Source organism: Myotis daubentonii, chromosome 17 (assembly GCF_963259705.1).
Source record: "Myotis daubentonii chromosome 17, mMyoDau2.1, whole genome shotgun sequence".
NCBI classification, from domain to species: Eukaryota; Metazoa; Chordata; class Mammalia; order Chiroptera; family Vespertilionidae; genus Myotis; species Myotis daubentonii.
This window is the reverse complement of record NC_081856.1, coordinates 10,680,668-10,704,232: the sequence shown is the minus strand read 5'-3', so window position 1 is coordinate 10,704,232 and position 23,565 is coordinate 10,680,668. Positions and strand designations below refer to the sequence as shown.

General features: G+C 42.6%; 1 protein-coding gene across 1 annotated transcript in view; it reads left to right on the top strand.

The window, feature by feature from the left end:
- Window positions 1-13,554: 13,554 nt before the first annotated feature.
- The window catches only part of FAM91A1 (family with sequence similarity 91 member A1), a 43,811-nt gene continuing 33,800 nt past the window's right edge, over window positions 13,555-23,565 (top strand). Inside the window, exons 1-5 of the mRNA XM_059672774.1 lie at window positions 13,555-13,890; window positions 18,231-18,315; window positions 19,308-19,459; window positions 22,261-22,318; window positions 22,992-23,059. Of these exons, the coding sequence (XP_059528757.1) occupies window positions 13,819-13,890; window positions 18,231-18,315; window positions 19,308-19,459; window positions 22,261-22,318; window positions 22,992-23,059 (435 nt within the window). The 5' untranslated portion in view covers window positions 13,555-13,818. The remainder of the gene's footprint in view (window positions 13,891-18,230; window positions 18,316-19,307; window positions 19,460-22,260; window positions 22,319-22,991; window positions 23,060-23,565) is intronic.

The following is a 23,565-nucleotide window of genomic DNA, read 5'->3' as shown; positions in this document are numbered from 1 at the left end:
ATCGACTTATGAACCAGGAAGTCACGGTTCAATTCCTGGTCAGGGCACATGCCTGGGTTGCGGGCTCAATCCCCGGTGAGGGGTGTGCAGGAAGCACATGATCGATGATTCTCTTTCATCATGGATGTTTCTGTCTCTCTCTCCCTCTCCCTTCCTCTCTGAGATCAATGAAAATATATTAAAAACAAACAAAAAACCTTGTAGAAAAATCAGCTGCATTACATAGGCAATAGGAAACTTGCAGGTGCCTAACGATAAATATTATATACCCTGCAGAGTTTTTAATTTGGTGGAATTTTGTCTAGAGCCACCACCCAAGGTAAGCTTGTCCTGTGGTACCTGAGAGGCCAGAGAGGGGTTGGAATGGAGAGGAAGGCCAGAGATCAGTGTGCCTTGGGTTGGTAAGTGTGCCAGCTGGTAAAACATTATTTCTGGGTGTGTCTGTGAAGGTATTTCCAGAAGAGATTAGCATTTGATCCAGTAGGCGTGGGTGAAGAGAAGGTTTGCCCTCATTCATGTGAGCGTCTGAATAGAACAAAGAGATGAAGGAAGGGCCCCTTCCTCTCTCTCTCCTTGAGCTGGGATGGCCATTTTCTCTCGCTCTTGGCCTTTGGAGTTCTGGTTCTCAGGCTTTCTGTCTTGGACTGAATTACACCACCCGCTTTCCTGGGTCTCTGGCTTGCAGGGGGCAGATTGTGGGACATCTTGGCCTCCATAACTGTTTGGCCCAATTCATATCATATAAATGTATGTCTGTATTGGTTCTATTTCTCTGGAGAACTCTGACGAACATGTAAACATTTGTTAAAGCTGTGATATTGAGTTGAAAGATGGGCTTGATATTTCAAGGTTATTCTTACCCACCTCTGTTCTTCGTTCCACTTGCCAAGACTAGATGTTTCATAAAATCTGCTGAACTCACCTACCCCCCTACTATGTGCTGAGCACTATGAAAATAGTAAAGATAGAAATGATAAAGTCATTATTGGGGTCATTGACTGCATCATTATTGAGAAGACATGCATTCACCATCTCATTGTGGAAGGTGCCGTGGAAGCAGGCCTCTGTGCAACTGGGCTGGGGAGCCTGTGCCTCAGGTCACCGATGGGAAGCTGAAGACAGGAAGGAGCCAATAGATTTCTCACTCCTCTTACCCCACATAACTGTTTGGAGTTACAGTAGTTGCATATTGCCTCTTGAGAGGTGTCACACAGGACTAAGCAATGAACTGTGGTTTTAGCATGCAAGCTTTATCTATCTGTTTTCTAGAGAATGGGGGCTATGAGATTATTTTTTAAAAATTTATAGAATATTATCCCTGAGTGCCATGGAGTACCTAAGGTAGATGAGTGGGAGGGGAGTAAAAGGGAGAGGAAATCATGAAGGGCTTCTAGAAGGAGGTGACCCTTGAATAGGGTTTAAAGGGAAAAGTAGTTGGGCAAAGTATGGTTGATGAAAGAAAATGAAATGAGCAAAAGTAGAGACATGAAACTTATTCAGGGAATAAGGCTTCTACTTGGAAGGCAAGTGAAAAATGTGGAAATCTTGAAGTCTTACTAATATTTCAGTTACTGATTTTTATTGCCACTTAATAATATTAAGTAATGTTATCTCTCTCTATATATATAACAGGCTAAGTGACCAACTGCATGTCCGTCCGACTGGCCAGCCGGTACATATGACGCGCACTGGCAATTTAAAAAGGAACATTGACTCACGCATGCACGATACATATAAAGCTCTCGCTGGTGCCAATCACACGCATGTGTTTCGATCTGTCATTGTCAATCGTGAATTTGGTTGACACTTCTATTATAGAGAAAGGGCAAATAGCAATATTAAAATATTTCTTCCAATTAATTTTCTTTCAATGTGCACGGATCCAGGCACCAGGCCACTAGTTTCTTAATAACATTGGCATTACGTAACAACATTACTTAATAATATTAATATTATTACTAATGATATTATTACTTAGTATTATTAGTTACTTGAATATTAGTAAGAAGGTTGCTTTAACTTTTCTCTCAATCGAACCTTCCACTATGGAGCAGGTGAAAGGTGAGAGGATTCAGGGATACCCTGTTGTTCGCATACAGGTGGCCTGAGGACTGAGTGCATGTGCCCCACACGATGGGTTTTCATTTGTTTGTTTGAATTGGTTGCCCATCAGTTTCACATAAAACTTAGAATTCCTGTTTCTCTTGAAAAATTAGAACTTATGATCCCACATGAAACACATGGGCACACTTTAGATGAAGGTCTGACATTCCCACAGCCACCACTACCCCCTGACCTGGATCATATTACTCATGTTCATGACTTGCCTACTTCCTCTAGCATTTGCATTTGCAATTCTGGGAATTTACTTGCTATTGGGCAATCTTGGACCAGTGAGAAGACCTCTGCCCCCTACTCTCCCAAGGCATCGTCTCTGTGGCCATGAGAGCTCATCTTGTTGAGACTGAGATGATTGACACAGTGCCTGCTGCTTTTGGGCACCAGCTCCTGAGTCAGACTCAGTCACCAGCATGTCTGATTGGTGAAGCTGAGGTCACATGCTCATGTCAACTGCAAAGGCAGCTGGGAAAGAGAAAACTTGTCATATAGAGCTTCTTTGATTGGAGATGGACTCTGCCTCTCCAGCAGGATTAGTACAATGTTTAGTTGTTGAGCAGCCAAATGAATGACAAAAAGTCTGCTAGAAAGGGGTTGGCTATCTAATTGTGGCACATCTACCAATAGGGCACCTGAGATGATTTCAAACAACCTTGCATGATTTTATATATATTTAGAAAAATACAAATAAGACATCAAATCTGTGAAGGACTCAAAAAGTTTCTAGAGTATGATAATTTTAAGAAAAATCTTGAGTAAATAGTAGTTTAGACGATAACTTGGAAATAAAGTTATTATTTACATAACTGAACTTATGGGAATTGATCTAGATAAATGCAAATCATTAAATTTCTCTTTGTGCCAAGTAATAATAATAACAATATGTTTACATTTATTGAATTCTATGGGCCAGAGAGACCCTATTCTAAGCACTTCATCTGTTTGTTTAAACATCTCATCAACTTTATGAGATAGTGACTATTATTTCCTCAATCCTATAGATGGGGAGCCTAAGGCACCAAGTGGTTAAACAACCAGAGGTCCCCCAGGAAATTGTCACATGAGGAATCGAATTCAGGTCACTGCTCTCCACTTGACAACTTCAGAACTAGGGTGGGAGTGGATTTCTGGGCAATGATTGTACAGAAAATCTTCAGAACTGATGTGGGATTCGGAGTCAGGAATTTAGAGATGCATGCTTTTGGAGAACTCATTTTTGTGTCAAATGGTTTGTAGTCTAGAGGAGAGATCTCAACCTCGGTACTGTTGACATTTTGGGCCAGGTAGTTCTCTTTTTGATGGTGGGGGCTGTCTATGCATTTCAGGTAGCATAACTGGCCCCTATCCACGAAATGCTGGTAATAACTTCTCCAGATGTGACAACCCAAAATGTCTCCAGACGTTGCCAAATGTTCCCTGGGGACAGAATTGCCCCCTGTTGAGAACTCCTGGTCTAGAGAATTCCGAAGTACCTCAGAATTCTCTGCAGAGCCCAGAAATAATTCCGGCCTGATGAAATGACATGACCAAGCAGCTCTGGTATGTTTTTCCCGGCTGTTCTTTCACAGTATCATGTCATTATTTGCTAATAGCAGGTGTGTCTAGTTTCTCATTTCAGAAATACACGGTACCAGCTTGTACCAGCTATTATTGGTTTTTAATGCAGTATGTGGTAAATCTTTAACTTTGTGGTTTATTATTATGAACAATCAGCTTCTCATTTTTCTAGAATCCAATGGCTCTACACTTGGCAAGAAACTACAAGTGACCTCAATCTCTTTAACTATTTAAGCCAGGCCACATTTTTTTTCTTGACTTAATATTTAATCATATAAAGAATTTTTTTTTGGGGGGGGGTGTTCTATGTAAAATAAACTAGGTCCATTCTCTCTCTATAAATATGTTTTTATTAGGATTTTAATTACAAATATCAATATTATGATAATGAAATATTAATATATCGTAACATTTTAATGAGCTACAAAAGGACAACTCACCTCTCAGGTGGGGCGTTTTGGTTATTAAATCGGTGACATCAGACTCTAGCAAGAGCGTTAGCTAATCCTTTTTGTTTTGGTGTACCTGGGCCTCTGTGGTATCTCTCTACCATTCATTCTTTGCCAGTCAAAACTCCTTCCCCATCCAATCCCTTCAGATCCATCCAAGCGTTAAAGCCCCACCTGCTCCATGCTTGCCTCCAGAATCCTTAATCAGAAGAGCCACTTCCTTCCACTGGACCCATGCATCATCTTGTACCTACCATTGTGGTCAATGTTTCATTGAATTAAGTACCTGGATTCTCAGCCCAACTAGACAGTAAATCGTTGCTTTATTCATCTCTGAATCCCCCGATACATAGTCTATTATCTTGCACATAGAAACCACTTAGCACATTTTTGCTGAAAGAATGTATCCTTTAATTAAATTAATCCTTCTCTAGAATCAGAAATCAATATTTGACAGCAAGACAAAATCAGTTGCTTACTCTATTTCTGTTGTGGGGCTGCAGGAATCACATTGTGGGGGGATCTAGGTGTCAGGTCTTCTATCTTCCCCCCTGTTACAGAGGGAGAGATTTTCCTCTGGGATTTTCTTTCATGCAGAATGTTACCTGCTTTGTGTTTCTTTCACATTTGGGGGTTAACCACAATCTTTCGTGTTCATTTCATGGATGGAGTCCAGAAGTGATCTTGCACCCTATACTCTTTGTAGCCCCAATCAGGGTTATCTGCCTAAAAGAATCCTACAGGATCTTAAATCCTCCCAAGGATTCACACTTCCCTTTAGATACAGGCCCTTGCGTAAGTCACAGTTTGAGTCCTCTTGGTTATTCTTTTTTCTGAGGAGCCCATGGAACCTGCCAGGCTTCCCCTCCTGACAGGCCCTGCTACCCAAGGATGGTACTGTGTGGATCCTGATGCTCTCTTAGAAGGAACGTAGTGTGTCACTATCCCTCCACCTGAGTATTGCCCCTTATCTCCAATGTGCAGAAAATAAGTCTTAGCTCAGACTACTGCTGGCTGTTGTCTGGGGTTGAAAATGTTCATACGTGACTATTTCTGTAGACAAAGAAAATTGTGGGACCTAATCCTCCTCACAGTCTCACCCTGCTGGGCTGTGTGTGTGTGTGTGTGTGTGTGTGTGTGTGTGTGTGTGAAGGGGAAGGCGTGGGAGGGGTGGAGCCTTAAATCCACCAATTAAGATACTCTTCCTGTGTAAATACGGTCATCTCATCGGGTCTATCAATGGTTTCCATTCTGCCAATGCCCCACCTTAAAGATTCCAGTTTCCTCCCTAGTTTCTCCTTAAGATACGCCCATGGGAACGAAAATAATTCAGAAAACAAAGACTGGCTTTCAAAACTCTGTTTTACTCAAACTAAAAATATCCTACTCTTTATTTCAAAAGGTGACCCTTTCTCTTCGCCTTTCTTCTTAATAATTGTTATCTTCTCAAAGGCAAATGGGTGGTGCTGGCTTTTTTATTAATTTTTTCCTGCTGTCTGCTTTCCTGGGCCTACTTTTTACCAGGTGTACAATTCAGTTGGCTACACAATCCAGTTGGCTTTCTGTATTCTTTGAAAGAAAAAAAGAAAAACAACAAAAAATGACTCTGCATTAAGGCTATACAAGTTCTGAAAAGATATGGCTTCTAATGTCATTTAACTTAATCGTCCCAAATTCTAAACGAAAGAGAGTTTCACATTTCTGTACAGCAAGGGAACAAATGCTTACACAGACCTAGGCCAAGAAAGAGCCCATTTACCCCGCCCGGCATCAGCTGTAGTGTCGCCACGGAAGTATCCCCTGTCTCACTCAGATGTCATAGATAGGGGTCACGACACAGACCTGCTATGCCTGACCTTAATTCCAGATCACATTTACTCTAGTAGACAAACTCACATTTCTTGTTAGACAGTTAAGAGATTACGTGTTGCTAACAGTGTAAAGTTTGAATGACATCATGTAGAAGGAAACAAAAAGATTTCATTTCAGCCAAGTTTTAAGCCGCTGTGACAATGCACCCAAATAAGCTAAAAGGCTCTGAGATGGACCAATGCCATATGTGTGACACAAACTCAGATAATTTCCATATTAGTCCCGTGGTGTGTAATTCTTTATTTATCTCATGGCTCTTGCAATGGTTATCAAGGGGTGGTGGAATTATTCCCTTGGTCTGCATGAGTGTTGAACAGATAGATGCCAGATTAATTCTCGTACAAAAAAGGGCCTAGATTGGGGGGATTATTTTGCATGTCCAAAAATGTATTATAGTTGGCTGCATAATTATCATTATAGAGTTAGAATGAATGTTAGAAGGTATCTTTGTTCAAACTCCTCATTTTGCAAATTCATTTCAACAAATGCTCATTAAGTACCTAAGGCCAGAATAAGCCTAATAAGTGCTTGTCAATCCTTGTTGTGCCTTGAATTGCCTAGATTTATTTAAAAAATATGCATACTGCTCTGGACGGTTGCTCAGTGGTTAGAGTGTCAGTCCATGATTGAAGGGTCCAGGTACAGTTCCCCATCAAGGGCATGTACCTGGGTTGCAGGCCTGATCCTGGCCCAGGCCGGCATGTGTGTGGGAGGCAGCTGATTGATGTGTCACTCTCACGTCAATGTTTCTCTCTCTCCCCCCCCCCCCCCCCCCGCCACTCTCTCTAAAAATATGCATACCTGGACTCCAACTGAGGAATTCTGATAAAATTGCTCCGGTGTGAGGCCTGTATATTGGTAGTTTAAAAACTTCTCGAGTGATTCTCATTCTCCTAGGACTACCCTCTCCCCCCATTAAAAAACAAGCAAACAAACAAAAACACCTGGCATTAACATTTTTTATTGTATATCTTATCTACTTACTTAAATTAATAAAGTAATGGAGGAAAAAAATAGAGGAACTTTCCAGCTGCCTCCTCGCTTCTATAAGCTTTCATAACCTCATTCCTTTTACCTGTGTATTTTTTCAGCTAGTCCAACCTCTTTTAAAATAAAAAATTGAATACCTCCTGTAGAATGCACAAGTTCCATTCACTCAAAATGTGATTTTTACTCCTCATCATGGATACTGTGAAAACATATTCAGGTAAGGATAATTCATGCTTTGTAGCTGACTGATTTGTCTGAGCTACCAAAGGGCACAAAACTTCAGGCTCAATGATGACCCTGAGATTGTATAAACCCCAGCTGGACCACTGCCCAGCAGTCCTAAATGCATCATTTCCCAAGGAAGAACTGACCGTATTTGGTGCTATCAGACACTAGACACAAATTAAAGAAAGAATTTCAAGGACTTTAAGGCCTGAGAGAATGGTTTGGATAAAAGTCAATAGTCAGAAATGGGGGAAAGGAGAGCTTGCTGTTTTAGGTAAAGAAATGTTGTGTGAGATCAGCCCCTAGTGGGCACCTTGAGTATTACAGTGGTTCTGCATTTCAGTGGAGGTGATGTGGCTTGATACTGGAAAGTTCATTTCTACCGCAGACCACGAATGTTCTAAACACAGACTGGCTTCAGATGGACAGACTTATCACATTCTCTATATTATACATCAACATATAATATTAATCTTTCACAGGCTCTATGGCAAGAGGCTCTCTCTGCCTCTCTCTGAAACAGGCTTGTAATTCTTGGTGGTTTTCTACCATTTGCAGAAAAGAGAGACCCCTGGAAACTCCATGTCGGAAAAAATGGTCCCCCATGACCTTTGCCCTTCTCACCTCTCCATCCTCACCTCCTGATTCGTCAGGATCCCATTCACAGATTTAGGAGGAGGAGGAGTTTTCCAGGTGGAGAAGGAGGAAAATGCATTCAGAGAGGAGATCTCTATGCAAAGACCCAGCGTGTGGCAGGTTTAGGGAATTGCAAATGCATTTTTGAAGTGTATAATGCAAGAGAGGATGGCTGGCTGGGCCTTTTAGTCTGGCTTTCATTGCCTCTCATTTCCACGCTAAGTGACAATTGGTGGAACAGAGACAGGGGCACAGAAATACTTCTCTGCCCCAAAATAAACCCAGAGCAAGCAGGACGTTTTTCACAGCAGACAGGGTCCATCCAGAGGTGGCGGGAGTCACGGAGGATGTGGCCCCTGAGAAGGTCCCTGTTCCGTCTTAGCCAGACGGCCCATCCTCAGCTCCAGGCTCTGGGAAAGGGGTCTGATGCTGTGGGGTTTCCCACATTTTCAAGAGAATTCCAAAGTCTGGATTTTTATGAGAATTCTGCTCTCTCTGCCCCATCTATTCATTCATTCGTTCAATATTTATCGAGTGACTACTATGTCTTATTCTAAGCCGAAGGACACAGCAGAGAACAAAACAGACAAAAACCCCTACCTCAGGGCACTTCCAGTCTAATGGGAGAGATAAATAATTCTAAAAATGATGTAGATGATTAAACACATAAGATGGTAATAAGTGCTATGAAGAAAAATTATGCAGGGCAAGAGCTGAGGAGGACGGGAGCTGTGTTACAATGTTGAATAAAGTGGTCAGGGAAGAGAACTGAGAAGGTGACATTTCAGAGCTCAGGTGTCATGTAACTAGTTCACTCATTCAATACATTCTGTGGTATCTATCTGTGTGCAAGGCAAGATTCTAAATACTGGAGGTAGACTGATGAACGAGACAGACAAGTTCCTTCCTACTCAGAGATTATATTCTTGCTGGGGAGACAGACCACAAATAAGAAACCAGATAGGATAATGTCAGAAAGTGACTCTCGCAACAAAGGAAATAGACAAAGGTAGTGTGTTAGACAGAGGAGGAGAAGTGGGTAGGCTGGACAAAGTAGTTGGAGAAGGCCACGCTAAAGGACAATTGGTGGAATAACGGAAGCCTGCTATGCAAAGGTCTAAGGGAAAAGCTTGCATTCAAGGTCAAAGAAACAGCATCCTGGCCAGTATGCCTCTGTCGATTGAGCCTGGTCCATGCACCAAAAGGTCCCGGTCAGGACTCGAGCAGGAGGCAACCAATGGATGTTTTTCTTTCTGTGTCTTTCTCTCCCTTCCTCTCTGTATCTAAAAATCAATGAAAACAATTAAAAAAAAAAAAGGCCAAAGGAACAGCAAGGGCAAAAGCCATCAGGTGGGAACCATGGTGTTGAGCATCAGGAGGCAGTGAATTGGTTCATGAGAGAGAGCAATACATATGGGAAACCCAAGGTCAAGCCCAGGCAAAATGGTGAAATAGAAAATGTTTCCAGTGGCTTCCTCCCCTCCCTTTCTTTTCTCTAGACATCATTGCCTCCCCTACAGGTACTTCTCTGGTCTCATTTAATCCTGAGTTCTTTCTCTTTCAAACTTTCAGAAAGAGATGTGACAGTTCATATATACCCACCCCCTAAAAAAAATACCCCACAAAACAAGCAAACGAAAAAAGCACACGATAAGGCTAAAAAGCTATTATTCCTCCTACGGGGATTTACATTTAAATTATAATGATTTAATTATGAAATTTAATGCATCAGCTGTTGGGGCGTTGGAGTAGTTTATTATTGGGGAAGTATATTAATGTCCCATGGCTGCTGTAACAAATTGCTGCAAATCTAGTGACTCAAAATGACCCACATTTATTACCTTGGCATTCTGGAGATCAGAAGTCCAAAATGAGTTGGCAGAGCCGTGACCCTCTGTGAGGCTCTGGGGGCAAATCTCTTTCTTTTTCCAGCTCCAAGAAACTGCCACCATACCTTGCCTTGTGGCCCAAAGTCACTCTGAGCTCTGCATCATCGTCACATCTCCATCTCTGACTCTGGCCCTCCAGCCTCCCTTTCGTAAGGACCCAGTGGGTACACTGAACCCAGTCAGATTAGCCACTAGGCTAATCTCCCCATCTTAAAATCCTTAGCTTCATCACAGAGGAAACAGTCCCTTTGCCATGTGAGGGGACGTAGTCTCGGGGCAGAGGCATTGAGACATGGACATCTTTGGGGGTCGTTATTCTAGATCAGTGATGGCGAACCTTTTGAGCTCGGCGTGTCCGCGTTTTGAAAAACCCTAACTTAACTCTGGTGCCGTGTCACGTATAGAAATTTTTTGATATTTGCAACCATAGTAAAACAAAGACGTATATTTTTGATATTTATTTTATATATTTAAATGCCATTTAACAAAGAAAAATCAACCAAAAAAATGAGTTCGCGTGTCAGAGGTGACATAGGTTCGCCATCACTGTTCTGTAGACACACAAAGCGATATTCTGGAGGCTGTGAAATTAGATCACCAGAAAGCTCCCTGTATTCAGGTTGTTTCTGCTCACTATTTTTGTTGGAATTTCAGGAATGAAACAGTTCGGTAGTCTGTCCGAGGGGCAGCTTGCCCAAGCCATTTGGGTAATTTTCCTTCGTCTCTGTGGGTAAAGTCAGATAAGATTGAATCTCATTGCCCTTGAATTTCTGAACACATGGTTCACCCACAGGCTCATTTGCATGGCAGCTTCTGGGAAAGGGCTTCTCGCACTCTGCAGTGTCTGACCGCTCTGGAATTTGAACAGGAAAGGGAAAATGAAGCAGAACTAGCCGGGCCTGAGTCCGGACCTAACGGGATGGTCATTATTGTTTACCAGTGAGCAGTTGTTTGTGCTCCCTGCTGTTGGAGGGAGCAGTCCTGTCCTGAACTTCCCAGCAGAGGGGCCTTTGAACCCTGTAGGTTGACCTGTTGTCTCTCTGAATTGCTTTGTTTTCCAAACTCTCAAAGACAGGCCACCTTGGGGGAAATGAGGCCTGTCAGTACTGTAATCAGCACCTGATCCTCACAAGCCAAACTGTCACCCGATGATACTCTGAGGGGCTTGCCATTTGGATTCTTCCCACACGTAGCTTCGACCCATTACCATTCCCTCCTTCAAAGTCTGCCTCTCTCAGCCACTTATTAGATTAGAGTCTTTTCTATTTTCATTCTTTCTATTGGAACTACCAAGTCAGTCTTTTCTTTTCCTGGCCCAATTTTCAAAGGTCTTATGGATTCAGTGGGAGTTCATCTCCACCATGTCCCATCTCCTTTTGTAGTTCTTTTTTTTTTTTTTTTTTAATATATTTTATTGATTTTTTTTACAGAGAGGAAGGGAGAGGGACAGAGAGTCAGAAACATCAATGAGAAAGAAACATTGACCAGCCGCCTCCCGCATACCCCCGACTGGGGATGTGCCTGCAACCAAGGTACATGCCCCTGACCGGAACCGAACCTGGGACCCCTCAGTCCGAAGGCCGACGCACCATCCACTGAGCCAAACCGGTTTGGCGACTTTTGTAGTTCTTGATGTGTCCACACTATCTTCAATATTTGTTGATAAAAAAGATGAATGTAACAGGTGGTTGTCTGTTTAACTGTTATAATTAGCTAAAAATCGTTGTTTAATAGGGGTTTAAAAATGATGTCGACTTTAAGTTTTGTTGTTACTTACATTGCATTAAATCAAAGTTAGACTTTGGAAGAATATGGGTTCTATACTTAGAAGCATTAAAAATGATCTTTGAGGGTGATTTGTGTTGTTGACTTTAACTGAACATTGTCTGAACTGGAACAAGAGGCGGGACAGTTCAGGGAGAGCCTGACTCGAGGAATTGAAAGGATGGCTCTGGCATCAGGCAGCTTTGGGTTTCGGTTTGGCTCCGTCACTACCACCTGTGTGATCTCGCCAGCAAGTCAGGCAGCCCTGCCAAGCCTGTGTCTTCCTCCATTAAATCAGAATGGGAATAGCACTATTCCTTCCTACGGTTGTGAGGAACAACAATCTATTGCAAGTCAAGGGCTTTATATATAGCAGACAGGTAATCAATATTTGTTGAATAAATGTCTCATGGTCAGAGTTCTTTTAACTTTAACTATGATGATGAAAGTCTGTAAACACAGGATTCAGAGCACTTAGTTGTGGGCTCTTATAGTTGGACTAGGGGCCCAGTGCAGGAATTCATGCACCTTGAAAGGAACTGTGGGCCGCGAGGCTGCCTTGGGGTCAGGGGTGGGTCTCAACCCATTCTCTGTGCCCCTGCCTGGCCCCTCCCTCCACACCTCCGGTCCCCTGTCTGCTGGCAGCCCCGCTCCCAATGCCGCCGCTCCTATGCGCTGATGGTGCTGACCCCGCTTGTACCCACTGACGGCGCAAAGCAATTGGGGCTGGCGCCAGCAGTGGGTGCAAGAGGCAGGCGGGAGCACAGTGTGCAGGAGCAAAGAATTTTCAGTAACCACCAGAGGCTCACCCCAATGACAGCGACTGGCACCCCGCCTTGGTCTGGTGCCCCCACTCACCTGCTCCACCATCCCGCCGAGGCCGATGTCCACCATATCCCCTGCTCTGCTGCCTGCTGCCAACACCCGCCATGTTCTGCGCGCCCCCTGGTGGATAGCACACATCATAGTGACTGGTTGTTTGGTTGTTCCACCGTTTGGTCTATTTACATATTAGCCTTTTATTAGATAGGATAACCTCAGATCAATACACGTATGCAAGGGGAGTGTGGACCACATTTGTTTCAACTCATCAGAAACAATGGGGTTCTTGCTATGAGTTAGACTGGTCAGCTGCTGAGATATGGGCTAGGTATCTTTTAAAAATTCCTGAGTATACAAGTGTCGGTGTATAAAGAACAACAACATTGTTTAAAACTGAAAAATAGTTGCAAAAATACTGAGCTTGTCTCTAGTTGCTGCCAGTAACAGTGGTCATGGGTTTGCTAAGCCAGTGTAACAAATTCTGGAAGAAATGGTTCCCAAGCATCTCTCTAGAACTGAAACTGAATAGGCTGGATTTCTGCCTTTAACAAGTGTCTCTGGAGGCATGTGTATGAAGAGAGCAGAAGAAAGCAGTAACCAAGGGGCTGCCTGCAAGGGTGTTTATCTCCTGGGTTCCCTTTCTGCCTCCCTCGCTTATCGGCACCAGCTTGTTTAAGTTCTCAGCTCCCGGAATCTCTCTACATTGTAGGAATTTGGATCTTTGTTTGAAGCAGATCCCAAAGTTTCTCTTCCACAAGATTCAGCTACTACCTGGGAGGGACGAAAGGTCACCAGACCTTTGCTCTGCTACTTCCCAGCTTCTCACTCAATGTGGGGAAAGCTCTGACTTAGAAACTCCCTAGGTGGTGGTGCCCAGAGGCACAGGCCTGGGGTTGGCTATGGAGAAGCCCTCTGGGGGCTCACTGCTCTCGCACTATTTGAAACCAGCCATTGGCTCTTGTAATCGCGGCTCTTGGGCCCCCTGGGTTCGCATTTGGGGGCAAGTGGGTCACCCAACAATGGCAGTGCCAACCCAAGCGCCCTTTTTGATTCTTCCCCAGAGCGAATGCGGGAGACAAAGGGCGTGGGCAGGGGGCGCGGGCAGGGGGCGCAGGTACCCGGGTACCTCTGGACATCACCTCGTAGCCCCGCCCCGGAGTGCAGAGGGCGGGGCCAGAGGCCAGCCTGGAGCCCCGCCCCTTCGGCCTCGCGCCAGCGGGCGGAAGTGACGCACACCCAGAGCCATTTCCGGCGGGCGAAACTAGGAAGAAACTTGAAGCTGCCAAGGTTTCCCCGTGCCCGTCCCCGCGGCTCCCGTGCCCTTTGGCCCGGGCCGCGCCGAGCCGTCGGGAGCCCTGGCCATGGGGCTGTGCGGGCGGTCGGCGGTGTGAGCGCGGGCCTCCCGCGGGCCCCCCGGACAGGCCGAGGGCGGGAGGCGGGAGGCGTCGTTGCAGCCGCGGGCCGGGGCGCCCCCGCCGGCTGGGGCTCGGGGCACCATGAACATAGACGTGGAGTTCCACATCCGGCACAATTACCCCTGGAGCAAGTTGCCGGCCAACGTGAGGCAGGTACGGCCGCCGTCTGGGGCCGGGCCCCGCCGCGCCGTCACCTGCTGGCTGCGCCCGCGGGGCCGGGCTGGTTGCTCACGGCTGGCTCCCGCCCGCCCCCCGCCGGGTCCGGGGTGAGGAGGGCAGGCTCGGGGGCCGCCGAGGCAGGAAGCTGTGGGCTGGGACCGCGCTCTGGGCTCGCCTGGCGCTTTTGCTTGGAGCCTCCACTGCCCCGGGCAGTGGGCGAGGCGCCCGAGGAACAGATGGGAAACTGACCCCAGAACTTCAGGGCGCGGGGCCGGGGCGGGAAACCAACCAGAGCGTTGCAGGTGACAGCAGCTCCGACCCACCCGTGTTGTCATATACACATCTTCTCAGAGGAGGGAGGGAGCCGTTGTCCAGGGAGTGTCGCGAGGCTGTGTCCCGGGGGCATTCAAACAGGGCCCTAGAGGACGAGTGAAAGCGGGAGTGAAGGTTTCCCAGGCAGAGGGCACGTCCTGTCCAAAGGCTCGGGCGCGCGAAAGCGTGTCTGGAGAGAAGCAGGCGACCCACTGTCCCGGGCGTTCGGAGGCGCAGGTCCAGGGACCGGCTTGGAGCGGGGGTTGTCTGTGCGCCTGGGCTTGGGAGCAGGCGAGGCTGGAAAAGCAGAGCCGGGTTTTGAAGGGACTTCGTCCTTTTTTTTTTTTTTTAACTTTATCCGCATGACAAGATGGGTTTATAAGAGACGTTTCAGCAAGAGAGGTTTTGAGAGTCAAGTCTCAAATGCTTGAGGTTGATTTTTACTCCGTTGTTTGATGCATTTATTGAACACCTACTGCGTGCTATGCCTTGTTCGCAGACAGACCCTGCCTTCATGGAAATGACATTTTAGTAAAAAAAAAAAAAAAAGATCGCAGATGAATAAGCGTAGAACATGGCAGGTGGTGGAACACCGTGGGAAGGTAGTGTGGTAGGAGCTGCAGATGAGCCACTGTTTCTCTGGTCGGAGGTTGGCCTTCCGCTGGGTGGGGAGTGGAGTTCTGCTTCCCTCGGTGCTGGGCAGTCGCCCTGGAAAATTTGGGAGCGTGGTGGTGGTGGGGTCAGGGTTATCCCTCTCCCGGCTTGGAGACTTAGTTCTAGGAAATGAATAATTTAAGGCCTGGCGATGCATCACGTGGCAGAGAAAATACTTTCACTCCGGGATTTCAAGAAAGCAGGGAAGGATAAATTGAAGGAGCTCGGAATGCTTGGTTGTCCGTGGCTGCCCGTGCAGTGCTTAGCTGGACCTGGAAAGAGGGGTCTGCATCCGAGGGAGCAAGTCCCTCTCGCTGAGTGTGAATGAAGGCTCTGGTGGACACTCTTGTTCTCTAGGGTTCTGTGGCACATCTGAAGACGGTCGGAAGAACCAACAATCCTTTCCTTTGTTTCCTTTTTTTTTCTCTACTCTTCCTTTCACAAACATAAATGTAGCATAATGGAAGATTATGTCCAACATGAGAAACTCGCCTTAATTAGTATTGGTAAGAAAACATTTCTAAACCTTAGGCATGACTATTAAAAGTAATTTCAGAACACTGTTAAAATTAGGTACATGCCAAAGCCGGTTTGGCTCAGCGGATAGAGCGTCGGCCTGCGGACTGAAAGGTCCCAGGTTCGATTCCGGTCAAGGGCATGTACCTGGGTTGCAGGCACTTCCCCAGTGGGGGATGTGCAGGAGGCAGCTGATCGATGTTTCTCTCTCATCGATGTTTCTAACTCTCTATCTCTCTCCCTTCCTCTCTGTAAAAAATCAATAAAATATATTTAAAAAAAAATTAGGTACAAATGTGATATTAGATTAAACAATTTTGGGGGGTAAGAGCACGTAAAAGAATAGCTGTTTAGCTTAGGATAAGTTTGCACTGGTAGACGGCATTGCAAAGCACCTGTACACAGGGTAAGCGGCGGTCTTTCCACTGTCCCTGGGCCAGGCTCCACCAGGGTGGCTCATCCGCTCTCTATCTCTGTGTCTTGCCCTGAGAATGGGCCCCTCCCACCCATTCTTCACACTACACTGGGGTGAGCTTTCTAAACACAACCCCAATTCGCTCACCACCCGTCTCCTGTAGTGTAGATGTACGTGTGGCTTCTTCGTGAATCTCAGATACTAACTCCTCCAGGAAGGGGTCGCTGGCCTCCTAAATCTGGGTCAGTTGACCCTCAGATAATGCACCTCGGCACTGTATTTCTACACTCCGATAGCACTTAGCCCGCTACAGTGCATTTTCTCCTTACAGTACTTGTTTTGCTTTGGTTTTTTGAGCACCTATCACATAGATTTTAGTAAATATTTTTGGAGTGAATGAATGATGGCATCAGCCTGAGATCTTGCCCCAGGAGCTAAGTTAAAGCTCAGGCAATTTAAAAGTGGGGGATGTTCCTTGTGGAAAGGATTTGGATTTGGCATTAGAGAGATATTAAGTACTTTGATAAAGTTTCCAGCAACTTCTGATAAGTTTAATTGGGAAATGACTCATTATTCCGGTTCTGAAAGCTGGGGGAAAAGGATTCAGATTGTTAAAATTTTTTTATTTCAAACTATTGTTTTAAAACTTGCTTTTATATGGATGAGATGAAATATTTTTATGGGTTATGGGTCATACTAGACTTAAAAAAACAAAAAGTTGTGGAAAGGGCCATTATTTCAGGATTTTAAAAGTAGTTTATGAGTATCTTGTATTCATTGTTCAAAAACAATTCATAGTTATTTTATTTTAAATCTTATGAGGAGGTTCTGTATAATCCCAAAAGGGTCAATTAAAAAAAGAAATCTGTATTTTATTTTTTTTTTTGAGTTGCACATTGAGGTTGGGGTTTGTAGGAACATCTGATGATGGTTTTTTACGGCCAGTGCCTCTGTTGCCCCTTCATCTGTTAGAGGTCCTTCTATATGCAGCCCAACTCCATTTGTTAGACCTGGTCAGTACTTCTGCAGGGTCAGCGCTGTCTGAGAGTAAAATGAGCTTTCTTTAGTTGCCTCCTGCAGTGGCAACAGTGTTTTAAAATGTGAATGATGGGAAATTTGGGGTAGGAGTGGGAGACAAGCGAAAGAATCTTTGTGAACAAAGCAGTTATATTTTATGTAGTGGGTAGTGAAGAGTAAAATCAACTGTTAATGTAGTTCTCGGGTATGTGTATGCACACCAGTGAATTGGTCAGGACCAGTCATTAAAGCCTAGTGCAGAGACTTAGATGTTTAATAGATGCTGCACTTTCTAATTAGCTTATAAATAATGGACCCTTATATTTTGTGAGTGGCTTGAGTTACACTTTTTCTTCTGGAGTTACGTTATCAGCACATACATTCCGACGGTAGTGTGAGTTGTGGTTTAAGCTGTGATAAATAATCTAGTTGCAGGAAGAAAGATTTTTAGTTTTCTCACATCACCTTTTTTCCCCTTAAGATACTATCCTCTAATGGTTCCAATTATTTGCCAGTTTATGTAGATGTGAGTTTCATCTGTTTTATGAAGATTGCCTTAAGTGAAAGTATGTGTATGGACATTTACCAGGGCTTTTAAAAACCTGTGAGTAGGAAGTATAATCACTCAACCCTCTGATCTTTCTGTTGTGAGTTTCCTAAGATGTCTAATTTTACTTTATAGCACATCGGAAGGATTATACCTAGTAATTAGAAGAGGGATAGCAGTCACATATTTAGTTTATGGTTACACATTGAATATAATTTGATTATAATCAGGCAAACGTATTCTTTGCTTTCATGAGAACCCAGCTTTGAGCTAAAAACACTATGTGCACAGCTGGAAAGAGTTTGATCATTCCAATAGTATATTGGAATTCTAAAAGTTTCTAAATGTTTTCTAATGAGACCATAAGGAGATGATGTTTTAAAGAAGTAATCTTAAATTTAGAGGTACATTTGAAAGTACATTCTCCAGAAGTCTTAATCATATTCCTCAGCTAAAAATAACCATCAGACCAGAATCTGTTGTCAGTGGCCATTCTTAAATTTAAATAAATGTAGGTGCAAGAAACCATCCATCCATTTACCCAACGGTGCTAAATTGGGAGAGTCAGGAAAGGAAATCTTTTTAAGTAGAACTTAGTGCTCTCAAATTGCTCTTTTATTTTATGTTAAATACTTCAGATAATTTCAGTAAGTCCTTTTAGAATAGCAGACTGGAAATAAACACATTAAAATTTTGCTGTAAAACCATAGCAGAAATTTAGTACAGTAGTATAATATCTAGGAAATTCTTCTCTATTCCGTTCTGGAAAGTTTAGATTTCAGAATAAAGTTAGGGGACATTGTTTTGAAATCTTATGGGGAAAAAGTACTGTAGTTTAGAAGCTATTTTAAATCTATTTGAACTTTTTTTTAGAGTCTTGGAAATTCACAGAGGGAATATGAAAAGCAGGTTGTCTTGTACAGCATCCGCAATCAGTTACGATACAGAAATAACTTAGGTAAGTAGAGATATTTTTACATTGAGATGGAATTGACTGTTGCTGAATTATCATTTCATAAATCCTATATTTTCAATACATATTTTATAGTACTGAAATTATTCCACGTGCAGACTTTAAGAAACTATACTGACCCATCCCACCTAACAATTTGCATTAGCAAGTAGATTTTTCTTCCTAAATCTGATGAAATTTATTTTTTAGAGTATTGTTAATGGGTTTGTTTTACCTATAGAATGTTAGTCTTGATTCAAATGTCCTCTTTTCACTTTAGATAAGAAAACATGCCAGAAAAGAAGTGTATTAGTTCTTAATAATTTTTTACTTTGAGTTTGTTTTTGTCTCCATAAGTTTTCCAAATACTATAACTTTAATGAAAACTCTTTCTATAGTAATCGGAGTACTTTTTAAACACAGTTAGTTCATGTTTTTATTTGTCAGGTTACTTTGATTAGTTCAATCTGTTGTCCTGTTAGTCTTCCCTCCCAGGTGCTCTTCTCATTTTAAATACAGTATTTCAGAGAGAGATTTTCTTTTTAAACTTATTTCATGAAAGTCAGATGTCTTTTTACATTTAAATCACAAAAACCAACAAATAATTTTTAAAAATAGACTTCATTTTATAGAAAACTATCATTCGGTTTGGCTATCTTGTAAAGTGGCATAGTAAGGGTTTGAATGAATTATAGATTATGTTTTATACCTTTTTTGGGAGACATTCCATGCTTACTTTCTTTACTTTTTGATTTGGTATTTGTCTTGTCTGTCTCTGTCTGTCCTAGTATACATTTTACTTACACATATTATACATAGTAATTCTTGTGGTATAATGTTTCTTTGTTCCAACTTAGTTTATTTAATTTATTTTCTTCCAAATTATATACTTTTCTTTTTAATTAATATTGAGTTGTAAAGTATTTCTCATTGCATTTGTAATTATATGTAAGTATAAGACATGTGAAAAAACTGGAGAATTTCCTTCTTTTCCTCAGTTAAACATGTCAAGAAAGATGAACGCAGATACTATGAGGAACTACTAAAGTACAGCCGAGACCATCTCATGCTGTACCCTTACCATTTATCAGATATTATGGTAAAGGGCCTGAGGATAACACCATTTTCATATTATACTGGGATTATGGAGGTGAGTTTACTGTGTACCTGAACCATTAGGAATGGGATGGGACCACATGTCAGGCACACTTTGCAGATGACCAGCTCTGCAGCTCTTGCAGCATTGGACATTGTTTCTGAGTTTATACTGTAAAAAGGTCTGATGGTTACAAGTTAACTGTTTTAGCCACACTTGTACAAGTACAGTCAAACCTCAGGTCTCGAAAGTCTCCCATCTCAAACAGTTCGGTTCTTCAAGTTGTGACCAAGTTGTTCACAGAAAAAATGTCTTGGTTGAACGAACAAACTTTAATTTTGGATGTGACATGAAAGGTTTGTATCAGCATGACAAAAAACATCTCTCAGGCCTCAAACAAAGGAGAGAATGGGCCAGCATGAGTCAGTTTATCACCAATATCTCAGGAAATTGTGCTGTGAATATTTTTGTGTTTTTTGTTGCTTTTGTTGCTAACTAAATGGACAATTAGCACGATTTTAAAACATAAACAGACCATCAAGAGTGCTAATGTTGCTAATGGTGTTAAAGAAACAATGATCACAGGCAATTGAAGAGGTAGAGAAACTGTTGCTGATTTGGATAAATAAAAAGCAGTTAGCCAGTGACAGCAAGAGACATGCACATACTGACCTCCTGAAAGATACCCCTGGAAAGAGTGCTGAAAGTGATTTGTTTAAGGCCTGTAGGGGGTGGTTGATAACTTTAAGAAAAGTGTTTGTTTATAAATTAAACAGTACATTAGACATGTAGTGTATACTAGCAAAGTTAAAGTGGAATCATTTGGGGGTCTGGAATAAATTAATTCAATTTACATTTCTCATGGGAAAAAAATGATTCAATTTTTGAACAAATTGCATCTCAGACAGCCTTCTAGAACTGATAAGTTCAAGAATTGAGGTTCCACTGTAGTTGTCATTGTCAATATTTTCACAGTACTTATTTTTATTTGTTCTTTTTTCCCCCCAAATATATATTTTTTTATTGATTAAGAGAGGAAGGGAAAGGGAGAGAGAGATAGAAGCATCAGTGATGAGAGAGAATCACAGATTGGCTGCCTCCTGCACACCCCCACTGGGGACTGAGCCCGCAACCCTGGCATGTGCTCTTGACTGGAATCGAACCCGAGACCCTTCAGTCCACAAGCCGACACACTATTCACTGAGCCAAACCAGCTAGGGTTCTTATTTTTTATGCTATTACTAGAGGCCCGGTGCCTGAAATTTGTGCATGGGTAGGGCCCCTAGACTTGGCTGGCAACCAGGGCTGATTGGGCCTTCTGGCTGCTGGCTGGTTCCTCCCTTCTCCAGCTGGCGGCCAGGGCCTTCCTTCATTTTGTGCTGCCCCCTGGTGGTCAGCGCACATCATAGCAAGCAATAGAACTCCCGGTCTCCTGGTTGAACTGTGGGGACACTTTGCATATTAGCCTTTTATATATATAGATAGAGAGATAGATAACATTAATCAGCCATTTTTGTTAGCAGAGTTTATATAACATTTATTTCATTTAATGCATGACTAAGGTTAAAAATGTGGGTGACAGATTGAACATTAGGATCAGAGAAACTTAATGTATTTAGCTGTTTACTACCTATAGCAACAATAAATGATGATATAGAGCTGGTGTTATATAATACATGTGTCAGACTGCTAATCTTTTTGTAATTATTAACTTCAGATTATTAGCTGCAGAGTTAAACTGTTAGCCTTTTTCCAAAGGCAGTTTTTAGGCCTCTGTTGAATAACTGTTAAATACCAGTTATATACTTTTTAAAACTGAGCTTTTTGTAAAGACTGGCAGCATTTATCTAGTATTCATTTGCTGTTTGATTATATTTGAGTGCTGCTGTTTTGTGTTCATTAGCCACTTTAAGAATAGAGAGAAGCCTAGAACTAAAGGAGTTGGGCATCTGTAGTAACAGTGAGATTTGCTCCCTTATGTCCTTGTGCTCCTTACTCATGGGCAGTTCTGTAGTCCCCTATTTTCTGTGTCCTTATTTTGAAGGAAATACAAAGTAAAGCTTGAGGCCTGACAGCCTAGGTTTCTGTCAGTCCCTTTCCTGAGAACCAGAGTAGCATAATGGAGGTGGCTGCTAATCAGTGAGTAGAATTGTTGTTTCTCTGACTATATTTCTGGTGTTGTCCACAGGTTTGGGGGAGATAGGGAAGTTTTGTCCCACTTCCCAGCTTTGAGTTATGTCCATGTGCTTGCTGCTGTCTGGTTTCTGTTCTTACACCATTGGGTATAACTTTTGGGTTGAAAATGGGTGTTATCTCCACAGTAAACAGTTGGTTTAAAAAGCAGATGGGAGTTGGAAGAAGCTGGATCCTCAGTTGAACTCTGCAGCTGATTGGGACTTCTAGGAGCAGAGATGACTGTGTGGTCAAACACTTTGCTGGCAGTACATGTCTTAGATGTGTGTTGATGGAGCTGTGATACATTGCGTAGCCTTTTCTCAGGGTAGGAGTCTAGAATCAGGTGTGAAGTGTGGTGAGGTTGGCATCCTGAGCTCTCCTAGAGGTACTCCTTGCTTAGCTTCCACAGGGCAGAAGTGACAAGGCAACTGTGTGGAATTCATAGAGAGTGCTGAAGGAACCCGGACCCGACAGCCTGATCTTCAGGTATTAGGTGGGGAGGCCAGGTGGTAAGTGCCACTGTGTGGCACACATGCTTTAGGTACCCAAACTCTGATCTCAGTGCTTCATGTAATAGTTATTGTTCCTCTTATTGCTGTAGAGCTATATGTTTAGACACATATTTTTATCTATAGACATTTTGCATTTAAAATTTTTTATTTATTTTTTTCTTTAAAAAGGATATTATGAACAGTGAGAAAAGTTATGATTCCCTGCCCAATTTTACTGCTGCCGACTGTAAGTATTTAATCATGCTGAAGGCAGTACTGTTTAGTGTGTCCTTGTGTGTGCATGCTATTGTGTCAGTATTGTAATGTGTGAAACACTTGAAAGATGAGAACTGCAAGCATCATTGTTGATACAAGTCAAGTGTAAAATTTAGTCTAAATGTCTCAGAAGAATATTTTGGAGTGTTAAAATCAGAAAAATGGAACTAGTGTATTTATTTCTAGAGAATGAAGTTCTTCCTGATACTTGGGCTGTGTTGTGTATCAGATGAAGAGGAAAAAAAAGTTGTATATAATAATTTTATAGCATGATACACAGTTATAACTAACAATTTGCTGGTGTTTTATTAAGCTTATTTTAATGAGTGTATATTTGAAATGGGACATAGTTCTGTTGTATAAGAAGAAACTTGCTGAGAAGTACACTTTGACTTCCTGAAATTGGGAGGACTTCTGCTTTTAAAAAATTTTTTCTTTTAGCATTGTCAATAGTGTTTACTTTAATTCATCTCTCTCAGTTTCATTTTCTTTTATATTCTGTTTGAAGAATTCCTTTTAATTTGATATTGCCAACCAATAATTAAAAGATGAACAAAAGCCAAAGGTTTATTCCCTAAAAGACTGAGTGTCCTGACATGTCATGATGTATTGAAAGTCTTTACAGTACAGATTCTTCCTTCCAGGTCTAAGGCTTCTTGGCATAGGAAGAAACCAGTACATCGACCTGATGAATCAGTGTAGATCGTCAAAAGTAAGTTAGTCATTTCCCTTGCTTTCTCATTTCTTGTCCTCCTGATCACAGTCTGATTAATTTTCATGTGTTAGAAATAATGAATTGTGATTTCTCTGATCAAGTAAAGTATGCTTTATACAGAAACCGTACAAAAACTTAGTATTCTCTAGGCTATCACTTAAATGATTATTTAATTAAAACAATTGAAGGCATAGAACATATAGTTAATTTTTTAAAATATTTTTATTGATTTCAGAGAGGAAGGGAGGAAGAGGAGGAGGAGGAAGAGGAGGAAGGGAGGGAGGGAGGGAGGGGGAGAGAGCGAGAGAGAGAGAGAGAGAGAGAGAGAGAGAGAGAGAGAGAAAGAAACATCAGTGATGAGAGAGAAGCATTGATCAGCTGCCTCCTGCCCGCAACCCGGACATGTGCCTTGACGGGGGAATCAAACTGTGACTTCCCGGTTCATAGGTTGACACTAAACCACTGACCCACACGGCTGGGCTATTTTTTAAAATTAATTTTGT